Source organism: Salminus brasiliensis, chromosome 3 (genome assembly GCF_030463535.1).
Source record: "Salminus brasiliensis chromosome 3, fSalBra1.hap2, whole genome shotgun sequence".
Taxonomy (NCBI): Eukaryota; Metazoa; Chordata; class Actinopteri; order Characiformes; family Bryconidae; genus Salminus; species Salminus brasiliensis.
Window position 1 is genome coordinate 7,269,437 of NC_132880.1, and position 14,028 is coordinate 7,283,464.

The 14,028-nt window shown below is 42.6% G+C and overlaps 1 protein-coding gene across 2 annotated transcripts in view; it reads left to right on the top strand.

Moving 5' to 3' along the window:
• ankrd28a (ankyrin repeat domain 28a) overlaps window positions 1-14,028 on the top strand; it is a 42,024-nt gene that overhangs the window by 17,558 nt on the left and 10,438 nt on the right. For both annotated transcript variants that reach the window (XM_072675345.1, XM_072675344.1), the window contains exons 3-12: window positions 6,784-6,862; window positions 7,219-7,289; window positions 7,433-7,633; window positions 8,377-8,464; window positions 8,894-9,036; window positions 10,285-10,497; window positions 11,968-12,046; window positions 12,146-12,260; window positions 13,538-13,620; window positions 13,811-13,874. In XM_072675345.1, coding sequence (XP_072531446.1) covers window positions 6,784-6,862; window positions 7,219-7,289; window positions 7,433-7,633; window positions 8,377-8,464; window positions 8,894-9,036; window positions 10,285-10,497; window positions 11,968-12,046; window positions 12,146-12,260; window positions 13,538-13,620; window positions 13,811-13,874 — 1,136 coding nt within the window. The remainder of the gene's footprint in view (window positions 1-6,783; window positions 6,863-7,218; window positions 7,290-7,432; window positions 7,634-8,376; window positions 8,465-8,893; window positions 9,037-10,284; window positions 10,498-11,967; window positions 12,047-12,145; window positions 12,261-13,537; window positions 13,621-13,810; window positions 13,875-14,028) is intronic.

The following is a 14,028-nucleotide window of genomic DNA, read 5'->3' on the forward strand; positions in this document are numbered from 1 at the left end:
TTTAATGAATTCTTCTAATCAACTACTTTAGTTTAAAATGCACGCACACACACTCACACAGCTTGTCTAGTCTTTGTGGAGAAATACTGCCAATAGAATAGGACTCTCTGGAGCAGATACACATGGACCCATGGGCACCATTTCTAATGCTGGCATGGGCTAGAGGGGTATAAAGCCCCCCAGCATTGAGCTTTGGGGCTCCTCTCAGCAATTCTCCAAATTCTACTAGAAACAAAGTTGGAGTAACTAAAAGAAGGAACAATAAATGATCAAGTGTCCCAATACTTTTGTCTATATTGTGTACCAACCTACTGATTTAGATGATTTGACTGAAATAGGATCTAATCTTCATATGTACTATGTAGTTCCAGTTTTAATTTTTTTGTAGATTCAGAGATTCTTTTCATTTTGAGGTGGATGGACTGGTGCCTACAAGAACCCCTCAGACACATCACTGCAGCAGATCACAGTCTATAATCACTAGAATTTAGCATAGAGCTGGGCAATATGACAATATTTAATCGTATCGTGATAAATTTTGTTATCGTGATAAGCAATATGTTTTTCTAACCATATTGAGGATACTGTTGGTGCTTAATAAACACTGATCAGCTGCAGGTTGATGATGATGAAGTAGCAGCAGATGTTGAATACAAATCAGTGCTCTGAATAGTAGTTTATAAGAATCTGTCGCTACTGATATATGTAGTCTGCGATTACATGTACCATGATGGATATCGTGTATCGTGAAAAAAAAGTCTTTAAATATCATGATGTAGTATTTTTACCATGTCGCCCAGCCCTAATTTAGTCATTTAGAATTTAGTAAAACGTATTATGCGCCAGAATGAACACGATGGCCTTGTAATGGTGGGCAGAAAAGGGTTAATCCATGTAATTATTGTAGTTCATGATTTAAAAAAAAAAATAAATGAATCAGATTTAGATTAAATCAGAAGTTGATGTAGAATACATTGATTTCCTTGGGTTTTGTAACTGCTGTGAGGTCTTGGTAACGCCTGCAAATGTAATCACTAGCGGCGATCCGTCATGGTCCAAGCACCACACCGGTGTTTGAGGAACTTTTGGAGGTTCTTTAGTTTGAAAGTTGTGCTGGAACATGTTAAGGTGCATTGCGAAAATGCTTTTAGAAAGAAAAAGGTTCCTTGAAGGTTCCTCAAAACACCACACAGCTAAAAAACCTCTGAAGGTTCTTGTACTTTTAACAGTGCAGTAGAACACAAGGGCATCTATTTACAGTTGATGTTGGATTTCAGAAGGATACGTCTACCATACACCTTGACCTTGCCTTAAAAACAGTAACGATACCACCAGATTCTTCGCATCTGCTTATCATGAATAAACGCAAATAAACAATACAGTCCCTTTACAGCAGTGGTTCTCCAATTAATCTTTAGGGAATCCTGTTTTGGGAGATGAGTTGGAGCAAAAATCTGAACCTTTTTAGTGTCCTTGATGACTGGTTTGAAAGCTACGGCTGTAACACAGGGCTGATAGACTCTGGTCCTAGAGGACTTCGTACCTGGAGAGTGTAAGACTGCTACGCTGTTGCACCCTGTTGTTTTTGTGTGCAGTCGCCAGCAGTGCTGGGTTTTGCTCGATTGTAACCTGGGGGCTGAGACTGGGTTCAGTTCAGGCAGACGGAAGATGACCTGGCCGGCTAATGGCTCTGGCTCTGTCACATTGATTTCCTGTAACAGCAGGCTGGAGCTCTAACCCTGCGCCATTTAGAAACGAATGTGTGTGGCCCTCCACTCGGTCTCTTCCTGGCCTTGTTTTTCCTGTCCTTAATGCTGCCTCGTTATATTCTGGGTAATGAGCTGCTGGGTAGCTGGAGATTTGAGTGGGTACACGTGTGTGTGTGTGTGTGGACACACAAGCACCATGTGTAGATGTTTTTTTGACTGATCACGTCTTTTTCTCAGCACTTTGGATTTAATGAGAGTTCAGTGTTCATCTCCAGGCAGCTCTTGGCTGGATGTGGAGACATGGCAGCTCTTGGAGGATGGACCAATCGCTGGGCGGTTTGCCCAGTGTGCTCACATGACCTTGTTTATAGCTTGTGTGTGTGTTGAGAGTGAGGGGGAAGCGCCGAGAGATATTCATCATACCCCGGCAAATCAAAAGCAGAAACCCAGAGTGGCATTTTGGGTCAAATTACTGAATGATTTAGACTTGTAAGGGCTTGCCTTGAAGAACACAATGAGTTATTGTCGCCAGGTTCGTGATTAGACATTTGCGGGGGCACTTGCATTTTTCCTAGCAATGTTGTTACATAATAAGCGAACCTGCTTTTGCAAGCAGTGCAGCGCATAAGAGCAGCGGTCACCGAGTGGCACGGAGGCTCGAGCAGCAGCTAAGAAGATGACCTCACGCTAGGGCAGGGAATTGAGAACCGGTTACAGTGGAGAACAGGTTCCACGCTGTTGAATCTGTTGGAACCGCATGCCTCCGTGTGTCAAAAAAGACTTAATTACCAGTAACGGCAGTGAAAGAAACCGTAAGCTGACCGTAAGGTGACAGCAAAGTGATCCAATGACTGTAGAAAACACGGACAGACCAACGTCTCTTAGAAGGGAGGCAACCAACGGCCTTGCGCTTTAGGTCTAGCGTCCAGGCTTTTTTCTGTCCTGGCACCAAAGTGGTGGAACGAGCTGCCCCTGGATGTCCGAACGGCCGAGTCGCTCGCTGTCTTCAAATGCAGACTGAAGACCCACCTCTTCAGAGAGTACTTGGACGAATAGTTCTATGGTCGCCTTATTGTATTGTGTTTAGTAATGTCTAAGCTTGGAGGTATCTTTTGTATTATTAGTCTATTCTAACTAGCTAAGGCTTTTTCTTGGGTAAATAGCAAAGCACTTTGTAAGTCGCTCTGGATAAGAGCGTCTGCTAAATGCCGTAAATGTAAATGTAAAATGTCTAGGTTGCAGTATGGTGCAGTCTTTTCCTGTGCTAATATTGATAATTAATTTCCCCACAGAAATTAGTGTTTGAACCCTTACTCTGCTATTTTGTAAGAAGGCTGGGTTACACTTTAATTAAGTGATTCACAGCCTTGGCTGGAAGCGACCGTCTGCTTGACCTTTCTGTTTAGTACATGGCATAGCTGCGAGCTGTCGGGCAACTGGCTGGTTATCTATCATGCCGTGTTGTGCTGTTGGTTGCATAAATGGACACACTGCACAACTTATATAATTTTTTTTTCCCCCTTGTTTATCTGACATCTGCATAAAATGGCCAGTGTGATGTAATTAGCTGTTAGCCAGCCAGCTAATTAGTGTAATTAGATTTGCTGGACTTGCTAGTATTTGTACTTGGTCTCGGACAGCACTCTCACCAAATACTGTTTAAATCTCCCTCCAGTGTCACCGGTGCGTGCTGACTCATTCACATCAGGATCATAGTAGCTTCAGTTCGACAGGCATTCAGTGGAAAACTTCTGGTAATTTAGGCTGTGTGGTAAACACCACTGAAGGTGGTCTGAGACGCTCCCCTCACAGAAATTTGATCAGGAGTCTATAAGGCAATATATTAAGATATGCAGAATCAATAATGGCACTGGTATCAAAAACTGTCTTCTCAATCTCCATCCCTACCACACACTCAAACGCTGTGCTTCTGCTTGGGGCTGTGCTCCAATTGATCTGTATATGTTGAGCATTTACTGGAGCTTTCCATCACGCTGCATACCGCACACAAACCCAGCCAGCCAACAGCTAGACCTCAGCCACACATTTGTCAAGCAAGGTGCAGTGAGTGAGAGAGAGCGATACAGTGTCTGACACTGGAGTAGTCATAGTGTTCGTTTCAGGTGAACGTCATGGCATTTATTTACTAGCCTGCTATAGGATGAACCTGTACATGTATTGGTTAAGGAAGCAGAGGATAGATCTGGATGTAGGTTAGACCTGCTCAGTACTCATCCCTACCCTGCATTCCCCAAGCATGTTATTAATGTCAGCACTGCGGTCAGTATATCTATAACCCGCTTCCAGCTACTCACACTCATTTCTGCTTCATGTCACGCCCACTCTGGGGTTGTACTTTCGTTTTGAAGGCACCCTTCAGAAATCAGTCAGAAGGTGAATGTGTAACTTGCTTCTATTTGTTAAAATAGTCCTATATTCCACCTACAACCCTTTTTCAATACTGAATTGCTTATCTTGTTGTTGTTGTTGTTGTTGTTGTGTTATACTCAACAGTCATTGAGCTTGGTTCCAGATTTCTCCTGAACGTCTCAGTCAGCACAGGGATTTGTACAGGTCCATCACCAGCTCACCTGATTTAACATCATGAAGCACCAGTTTACCAAACCAGGTGTTGAATGATGACTAGAATCAATACCAAAGTCCTTAAAGGCTAGTCCGTTCACTCAGCGGCCGTCTTTGCAGTGCTACCAGGCGGTCATTCCAGCCAAGTGAGGCCAGGCTTCCATCTCTGTGAAAGAGTGGAGAAACCAAAATACTGGAAACTGAAGATTCCAGTCAGGTGACCATTTCCATATTTTTCCATATCCATATTTTAAATTACTGATAAAGTCTGAATGAAACGCCATGAATAGTTTGTAGCGTCTGGCTCAGTAATGCACAAAAACTGAGCAGATCTCCACACCAAGGGAGGTGTCGGCACTTACACACACAGTATCGGGAGCGGCAATAGAGAGCTCCGATCCCATGAAGCTTACTGACCTAGATATTACAGACATTTACAGAATTTTACATTTACTGCAATTTTTCTTTCCATGCGGTGGGTTTTTTTTATTATGAAACCACTGATTGAGTTTAAGCAGCTTGTCTAAAGGCCACACACTGAAGTTAGTAGCTTTTCACATAGAGATGTGGACCAGAATGTGAAATTGCTGCAGAAGCACTTTCATTTTTTCCCTGCTCTGAAATGTGAATTTTAACACTGATTAAAAGCTGTTTGGTGAAGCTTAGTCAGATTGTTTCCTTACCTGCACATGTTTCTACATTGTGGCAATTATATATATTATATAACTCTAAAACTTGTCAAATGTGCAGTTCCTCAACCAGTAAACGCTGTTATTTCAAGCGCATTAGATCTTATTTGGGATCAGATATAAAATGTAGAACCTATAAAAAGTGGAACACTATAAATATAGAATTTATCAGTATCCGTATCTGTATTGGTATCTGGATTGGAAAGGAAAGTGGTATTTGGTGCATCCCAAATAACCAGCAAACTGATTGCCTTTATTGAAGGTTGAGACTTTATCTGTAAACAGATGCCATGTTGAACTCCCATTCGTATTGCAACCAGTGGCCGGTCGCTGAGGGCTCCCATAAGAGATGTTTTAATGAACAGTGACGTAAAATCATGACTTTGTAAATAAATAATAGTAATATTAGTGTTTTATATATTTTAGTTTTTTTAAACACAGTTGTATTTTGTGCAGGACTGTATATGTTGCTGTAAGTTTAGTGTACTGGTGGTGTTTTGCCAATACCATTAAAACCACAAGATTTCCTCAACCAGTGATGTTGACTTTGATGATAAAAGACCTAGGTCCTCCTGGTAACCATGAAAGAGCAGAACATGTTTACTGTTTAAACATGGAATCAGAAAGGCCGCCATAACCAGTATTTTGTGGAAACATCTGGAAATCTCTGCAGACAACACAGTATATTTGGGAGGGGGTGGAGGGTCGTCATATTTTTGTTTTGTTTTTTAATGTATTTTATTTAATTATTTTTTAATACCAGAAGTTTATAAATGAGAGGACTTGAGTGTTTAAAAGAGGGACACAATCCCTTGCAAATCCTTATTGCTCTCAGAATAGTTTTCCAAACCAGCCATGAAGCAGCAACAAGCGCTAGCATGCAGTGTTCTGAGGAGGATTCTAGCATTTCTAACACTCATTGGCAATGTTGAGCCTGTTTCTAGTCATTTAAGCTGCAGGCTGTCGTCACATATGCCTCATCATCTGCAACTGATTTCAGTTTTAGTTTCCAGATTGATTGATTTATTTATTTATTTCTGTTTCCTAATTATTATTCTGGGATTCTAGCAACATAACCCTAATCCAGGGGATTGTTGATTTGGAAACCAGTGGGATTATCCCTGCCCATCCATTCAACAATGGCCTCCCATTCAGCGCTTACATCCAAGAGTGTTGTAGTTCTGTAGGTAATCCCAAACTGTGGATGTGTGCACAGTGAGAGCCAAGAATTCTATGTGGAATTATATGTGGAAAAGTTTGTGGACACCCCTTTTGATGAAAGCTTTTGGATACTCTTGGTTGCACCCGTTGCTGACACGGATGTGCAAACCCTCACACACAGCTTGTCTAGTCCCTTTACAATAATATTGCCAATAGAATAGGACTCTGGAGCAGATAAACATGAACCTTTTGGCACCATGTCTAATGCAAGCCCCCAAACATGGAGCAGTGGAGCTATGTTCTCTGGAAGGATGGTGCTTCATCCAGTACTTTTGGGAGAGTTGGGGTTGCTCTTGTTGCTGAATGCAGTCAAATTCTCCTAGCAATCTCCAAAATCTAGTATCTAGTCCTTGGACAGTAGAGACGGTTACTTGTGTAACAAAAACAGGACACATTTTTTATTGAATACTCATGATTGTGGAAGAAACACTACAAGGACAAAAGTATTGGGACACCAACTCATTCATTGTTTGTTGTATTAAAGTATTGTGTATGGCTTATAAGTGATGGTAAGCTTAGCGTGAGTTTCTGTCGCTGGCTTGATGTCTGTGCTTTACTTTAAATGTTTTGATCTTATTCAGGACAATGAGAAGAGGACTCCTCTACATGCTGCAGCCTATTTGGGGGACGCCGAGATCATTGAGCTTCTCATCCTGTCAGGTAGATCTTCATTTCCGAGAAAATGCAGCCTTTACTCTCCATTGCCTCTTCTCCATTACTGAAGAGAATCGTGCCAGGTCTTACACACATACTTGCACACCCCTCATTCATAAACACACACACACACACACAGACAGACCAGCTCATTGGGAGTCAGCTGACTGCCAGGAAAGGCCGGGATTGCATGCAGTAAGGGGGAGGGTGGCGTTCGAGGAGTTTGATATAGAGTAGCAGGTGCTGCTGCACTATTTTAACCTTCACAGACGTTCCACGGGGGGTCCTCTAGTAAACAGGCTAAAAGGGAGCTTGCCTAGCAATCTTTGGATTAGTAACTTTCCTCTGTCTCTGTCTTTCAGGCGCGAGAGTAAATGCCAAAGATAATAAGTGGCTGACCCCTCTTCACCGCGCCGTCGCCTCCTGCAGCGAGGTATTGTGCTCCACCATACAAACACGTATATGCAAATGCAAACAAACCTCACCCACACGCACCATCCATACACTCACGTGCCTCCTCTCTCTGTCCCTGTGCTAAGTTTACATGAATGCTCGTATGCCCTTGTGTTTGTATAGGATGCGGTTCAGGTACTGCTGAAGCACTCTGCTGACGTCAATGCCCGGGACAAGAACTGGCAGACGCCGCTGCACGTGGCTGCAGCGAACAAAGCGGTGCGCTGCGCAGAGGCCCTCGCCCCCCTGCTCAGCAACGTGAACGTGTCGGACCGCGCTGGACGCACCGCCCTGCACCACGCTGCCTTCAGTGGCCACCTCGAGGTTGTGATCTTTAAATTTAGTTGGAGAATACTCAGATTATTTACTTATTTTTTAAGAAATCAAGTTGACATTTCTAAAGGATGTATTCACTTAACATTAAGCTTTATTGATTATGGTCCTTATTTGTACATACTTGTTCTGTTATGTGAAAATCGCTAAATTACATTTAGTTGGAATAATGTAAAGAAACCCTTTGTTACCACCCTGTTATGCCAGTTGTTCAGCACTGTTTATTCTATAACTAGTGCTGAATTTAGATGTTTTGTGTGTGCAAACCCTGGTACCATGAATAGATTCTGAGTTTGTGGTGCGAAGTAACCTATTAAATGCTTATTTAGTGCTTTTTGTTCTCGTGACGAGTGGAACCTTGGTGGAATCTGGATGTTTTATGAAACTGTTATTAACTTTATAAGCTCACAAAGCAATGAACCTGACACTGTCTAGAACCCACATGAATTAAAGTAAATCATATTACACACTAAATATGTACATTTAGGCAATTATAATGCTCAATAACTTGCATAACAGGGTGGTAACGTGTCTATTGTCCATTATAATAACTAATCCACTAATTATGTATTATTAAAAAAGGTCGTAATGGATAAAATCAAATGCTTTGTAAGTTCGTCATTTAGAAATGTCTAATTCAGGCTTGATTAAACATAGAACAAGACCTTAATAAACCTCTAATTTGTGGTGTTCTTGAGTAATGAGTGCTTCTTTCTTTGCTCACATTGTTGTAGATGGTGAAGCTTCTGCTGTCCAGAGGAGCCAACATTAATGCATTTGATAAGAAGGACAGGCGAGCCATCCATTGGGCTGCATACATGGGTGAGCCTCAGTAAATCAGCTGTGCTTCATTACTCAGTGTTTAGCGCAATGCCTGGTCACAGAAAACGTGACGCGCATAAGCAGAGCAGTTCCAGCAGACAGAGGAACTTCAGTCTAATTTAGTCCAACAGAAAGCTGAGAGTTCTGCTGGGCTGGGATTGTTTGTGTCAGGCTGTGGCTGTTCTCTGTGAGAGCTGCTCTGTTTGCCTGCCTTTGTCTCCTTGGTCCCCTTTACTACCCCCGCTCTCGTCTGGTACTTTGCTCTACCCCCCCCCCCTTCATCTTTTCTCCTCCCTCTCTTCCTTCCACCCACCCCCCCCCCACCCCCCTTCTCTGCATTGTATTGCCGTCATATGTCTCGATTCTTTCTCCTTTTTGGCTTTCACTATTATTACCATCATTATTCATCTCTCTCTCTCTGTCTCTCAGGTCATATGGAGGTGGTGCGATTGCTGGTGTCTCATGGTGCGGAGGTGGCGTGTAAAGATAAAAAAGCCTACACGCCGCTCCATGCTGCAGCCTCCAGTGGAATGATCAGTGTGGTCAAATACCTGCTGGATCTCGGGGTGGACGTGAGTCTGCCCTTTCTACACACCTGTCGCACTCTCCCATCTGCCATTTATTCATTCATTATCATAACAGTCTTTTGTCTCACCTGAGGCTACTTCATGTAAGGGAGAGCTGGGACCAGATTCATAAAAGCTTTCCTGATGAATCTTAAGATTAACACTAAGAAGTTCTTAAGAATGTTCTCATATGAAATTCAGTATTTAGGTTCTTTTAAGAGATCAACAGATTCATTTCATAAGGGAGTCCTTGTGGTTTTCTTATGTAGAAATTTGTAATGGAGCTTTTTATGTTGCATTTACAGCTTCCTTAATTCAGCTTCATCCTTAATTCAACTTTGTCCTCATACTAATAAAAGGGGCTGTACAGAGTCTCCGGGGCAGAGTAGATTGGGACATGGGACAGTAGTGCATGGACTAAGCAAGACAAGCTGCCATTGACAGTAAATACATCAGACTTCAGGGTTCTCACTGCTGTCGGTTTCTGTTAGCAGGTAATTTAGCTTCCACTCCCACCAAAACTAACAGTGCAGTGCGACTTTAAGGTTTTGCTGTGCTTCTTGGTGCCACAACCAAAAACAGCCAAAAGGGGAGTCAAATAAATTAAATAAACAATTTCTTAACACCTTAATTACCTTATCTTTACCCTCCAATACAGTGATTTAGCCTATCAAAATATTTTGCCTGTACTTTGGCCGAATATTTTGTATTGAAATACCCTACATGCTGTTTTATTAAGGCAGCTTTATCTATAAATGCACACTATGGGGAAACCTGAATTATTCTAAACAGTGGTGGAGAAAACAGTCAACAGGGAGGCAACATGAGAAACCATTATTCCAGTGTTTTAACTAATATTAAATTAGTTCTAATTATTTCTGCAGGCTAAGGCATGATCAGAAGATCACCAGTCTGAATCCTGGGTCATGCTGCTTGCCATCAGCAGCCGGAGTCAGAGAGAGCACAGTTGACCTTGCTCTCTCAGGGGTGGGCTGATGGCCCTTCCTCCCCGCATTGCTCCTAGTGTGATGTTGTTCAGCGCAGGCGTGGCATCTGTTAACTGTTGTATCGGAGTTGGGAATCCGCTCTTTCCTCAGAGCCCACTGGCATAAACGGCAGTGTCAGTGAAGGCATTCACCCTCCTAGTGTTGGAGGCATTTCTAGTGGTGGAGTTCACATGAATGGGGATTGGGATAATTGGCCTTCCAAACTGGAATGCATGAGTGATGCCTCTTGCTCTCTCCATCTCCATAGATCAATGAGCCGAATGCGTATGGAAACACCCCTCTGCACGTGGCATGCTATAACGGTCAGGACGTGGTCGTGAACGAGCTGATCGAGTCAGGTGCTAACGTGAACCAAGTGAACGAGAAGGGCTTCGCTCCGCTGCACTTTACCGCTGCCTCCCGCCAGGGGGCGCTGTGCCTGGAACTTCTAGTGGGGAATGGAGCAGATGTCAACATCAAAGTGAGTTGTAAAATTATTGCAAATTATTGTCATGATTGTACATCATCACCTGGTGGCGCAATATTGCATCGACTTTAATGTAGTGTTATTCTTTATAAGGCATCTTTACTCGCTTATGGGTAATATTGTATCACTTTTGTAAAGTAAATGAGGACCAGCTGCCACCTACCAGTCCGACCTGCAGGCCAATCAAATCCTCCAGCTCTGAGGGAGTTTTTCCTTGCCACTGTCGCCGTTGGCTTGCTCACTGGGGGTCTTAGATTTTCAGTGTCTTTATGTTATTGATTTTTTTCTTTTTTTCTGCCTTTTACTAATACTAAGAACAAGAGTTGAGAAAAGCGCTATACAAATACATTTGTCTTGACCTTTTGGACCCTAGGTTTATTATTCTGTTATTAATCCTAATGCAGAATTTAATATGAATTATTTCGGAACAGTTTTGCTTAGCATTTGAGTCCCTCAGGGTTTTATTTTAGGGTATATGAAACTGATGTTAATTATGGGAAAACCACAGTTTTAAGAATGAATTACCAAAGTGTACTGGGTTTGAAGAGTAAGTACTATTTTGTTATTAATAAAATAAAGCATAATTTAGATCCATCCATGAGCAGCTCAGCCTGCACATTAGAATAAGGCGTCTTCTGCCTTTAAAGATATACTCATGCATCATCTTTATTCAGATTAGGTTTATTTTTCAGATATGGTTTGGAGAAAAAAAGTAAATACCGATTGTAAAGATTTCTGAACTGGTTACGTCTGGGTTTCTGTGGCACATTGTGGTAGAGAACTATTTAAAAAATAATAATAATTGGAGAACTGTGTTTGCCTAATTTCATTCACAAACATGAACAGCGCCATGTGGCTTCCCTCCACTGTCCACGGAAAAGGATGCCAAGCCCTGTCCAGTTGATTATTTCAGAAATGGCTGACCCATATGCTCTCAAAACCAGGCCAGCAGCCCCAAAATGCCCTTCCAGGCATCTTGTTTAGTACAAACATGTTTTTTAAGTGCAAATACAACATTGCAGTTAATGTTGATGCATTAACATTAGTTAACCCACTGCAGTAGTGCTGAGTAGTGAATGCATGTATTGGCTGGTAGTGCCTAGGGCAACAGACTGACCCACGTAAGGGACTCCTGGAGTAACAGAAGGTGGGGGGAAAAAGACTGTAGGGAACAAGCTGCTCGGAATTCTGCGTGTGTGTATGTTTGAGGGCTTATGCCATAGGCTATGCCATGCTGCTTCTGTCATTGTTCACATTCATAATGTTCAAAATGGCAACTTTTACAGGAGAAGAAAAAACCCTTCTTAAGTTTCAGTGGATGTCAATAGATAAATTTATTTACCATTACATTTATTTTCCATTTATTTCCATTAGTCCATTTATCATGAGCCACAAAATAAAGAATGCTAGTCACACTGTCAAAATGACTTCTTTGTCTCTGTCTCTCTTTCTCACACTTGTCAGAGTAAAGATGGCAAGACTCCTCTCCACATGGCCGCCATCCACGGCAGGTTCTCCAGATCTCAGGCTGTCATTCAGAGTGGTGAGTGGCACCTTTCTTGTCTTCCCCAGATCTTGCCATTTCTGGTTCCTACCTGATGCCTGTTGTCTGGGGTTATTTTTCTCCATCTCCGTCCATCAGGGGCAGAGATCGACTGTGAAGATAAGAATGGGAACTCTCCACTGCACATAGCTGCCCGATACGGCCACGAGCTCCTCATCAACACGCTCATCACCAACGGGGCCAACACAGCCAAGTGAGTCACTGTCCCCTGGGTGTGGGTTGTTTGTGTGTGGTGTTTTTTGTTTGTTTGTTTGTTTATTTTATATATATTTTCCCCTCCCTCTTCCCAACATGTAAACCAGAGAGCATGAAAGAACACTCTAGATATAACAGATGGCGGCCATTGAAGCGGTACCTTGACTTGGCAGCGTTTCCCTCTTAAGGGGTTGATCACACTGAGGTCTTTTCCTGCAAAGCAGCAGGGCTGGTTGGCCACTCCTTTTTATCAAGTTTGCCATAAGATCACCTTGTGACTTACCAGATAGATTATCAGATTTACTAGTTTTGTACCAGCAGGGTCCTTTTCTCATAGGTCTCTGGTCAGCAGTAGCCCATATTTATGCTTTTAGGCTAATTTGACCATAGGAAATCAGGCAAAGACAACACTTTTAAATTTAGTTAAACATTTAAAGTGAAGTGGTGGCACAGAGTGCATTAGGTGACAGAAGGTGTTCATTATAGAGGTTAACTGTGTTGCGTCGATTGCTCTATACCAGTCACCAGAATTATCAATACCCTCTGGCATCAATGGCCCATGGGGAACCACTGTTATGCTGTTGGGAGGCTCTCAATGTGCAAGAAGTCTGTTCTCAGTACATCTTCACTACAGCAGCTCTTGAACATCCCACAAAGTTAGCAGTTTCTGAGATGCTACCACCCTTCACACTGTACCATTATCATTCCCAGTTGCGTCCTTTGCTTGTTTTCTTATTGCTGATAGTTGAAGACAGGTCGAGGGCACCATGCTGGTTAGAAGGGGGGGGTCTTGCTGTTTGCAAGATTGCCGTCTGTAGGTTTCTGATCCTGGGTTATAAAGCCTACAATACCGGCGGTGTGAGACCCTTGAATATCGGGTTCTATGAATGGATCAGTCCTTTGGATCAGACTAATTATCAGATTCCTGATCCAGCTAGTTTTGTTAGTATTGGGACCAATATCCTAGTATCGGATCCGTGCATCCCTACTTTTATAAAACCATGACTTTTTTGTAGTAATGTTCTTTGTATTTATTCTAATATTAGTGCATTTAGTGGAGTAGTTTACTGAGGAAATAAACACTTACTGCCAAGATAAGCAGCTTTTCATTCTAATGTTAAGAAAAAAAAGAATTTCCGTGGGTTTGTCATACAAGGCCATGCATGCATCTGTCCATGAACGTATTCTCAAAAAAGTTTCATGTAGAGAAAAAACATGACACTATTTAATAATCACTCAATAACACATAACCCATCACCTCTGCCCCCCCCGTAGACGAGGCATTCACGGCATGTTTCCCCTTCACCTGGCTGCGCTCAGTGGCTTCTCCGACTGCTGCCGAAAACTTCTGTCATCTGGTGAGTCACTACCGTTCTGTGCAAAGGAAAGGTGGGCATTCTAGCCCTGCGTGAGCTTTAGTTAGCAGGTGTGTGAGCGTATGTCTCATCAGGGTATCATACACAAGCTATTTTCAGTCTTACATGGTGCCGTTGATGGCGCTTGTTGAAGTAAAAATGTCTGCGTTTGCGTGTTTCTGAATGGCTTCAGGGTTTGACATCGACACGCCTGATGACTTTGGCAGGACGTGTTTACACGCAGCAGCAGCAGGAGGGTGAGTCACAGCCCTGCTCCACTCTGATTGGTTTATCCTCACAGTCACCCTTTGAAAGAGGCCTTTGTGTTTGTCTCCCAAAATCAACCCAGAGAGATTCACAAAAAATGCCTTTCATTTAATTCAGACTATTGAAGCTTTGATTTCTTCATTA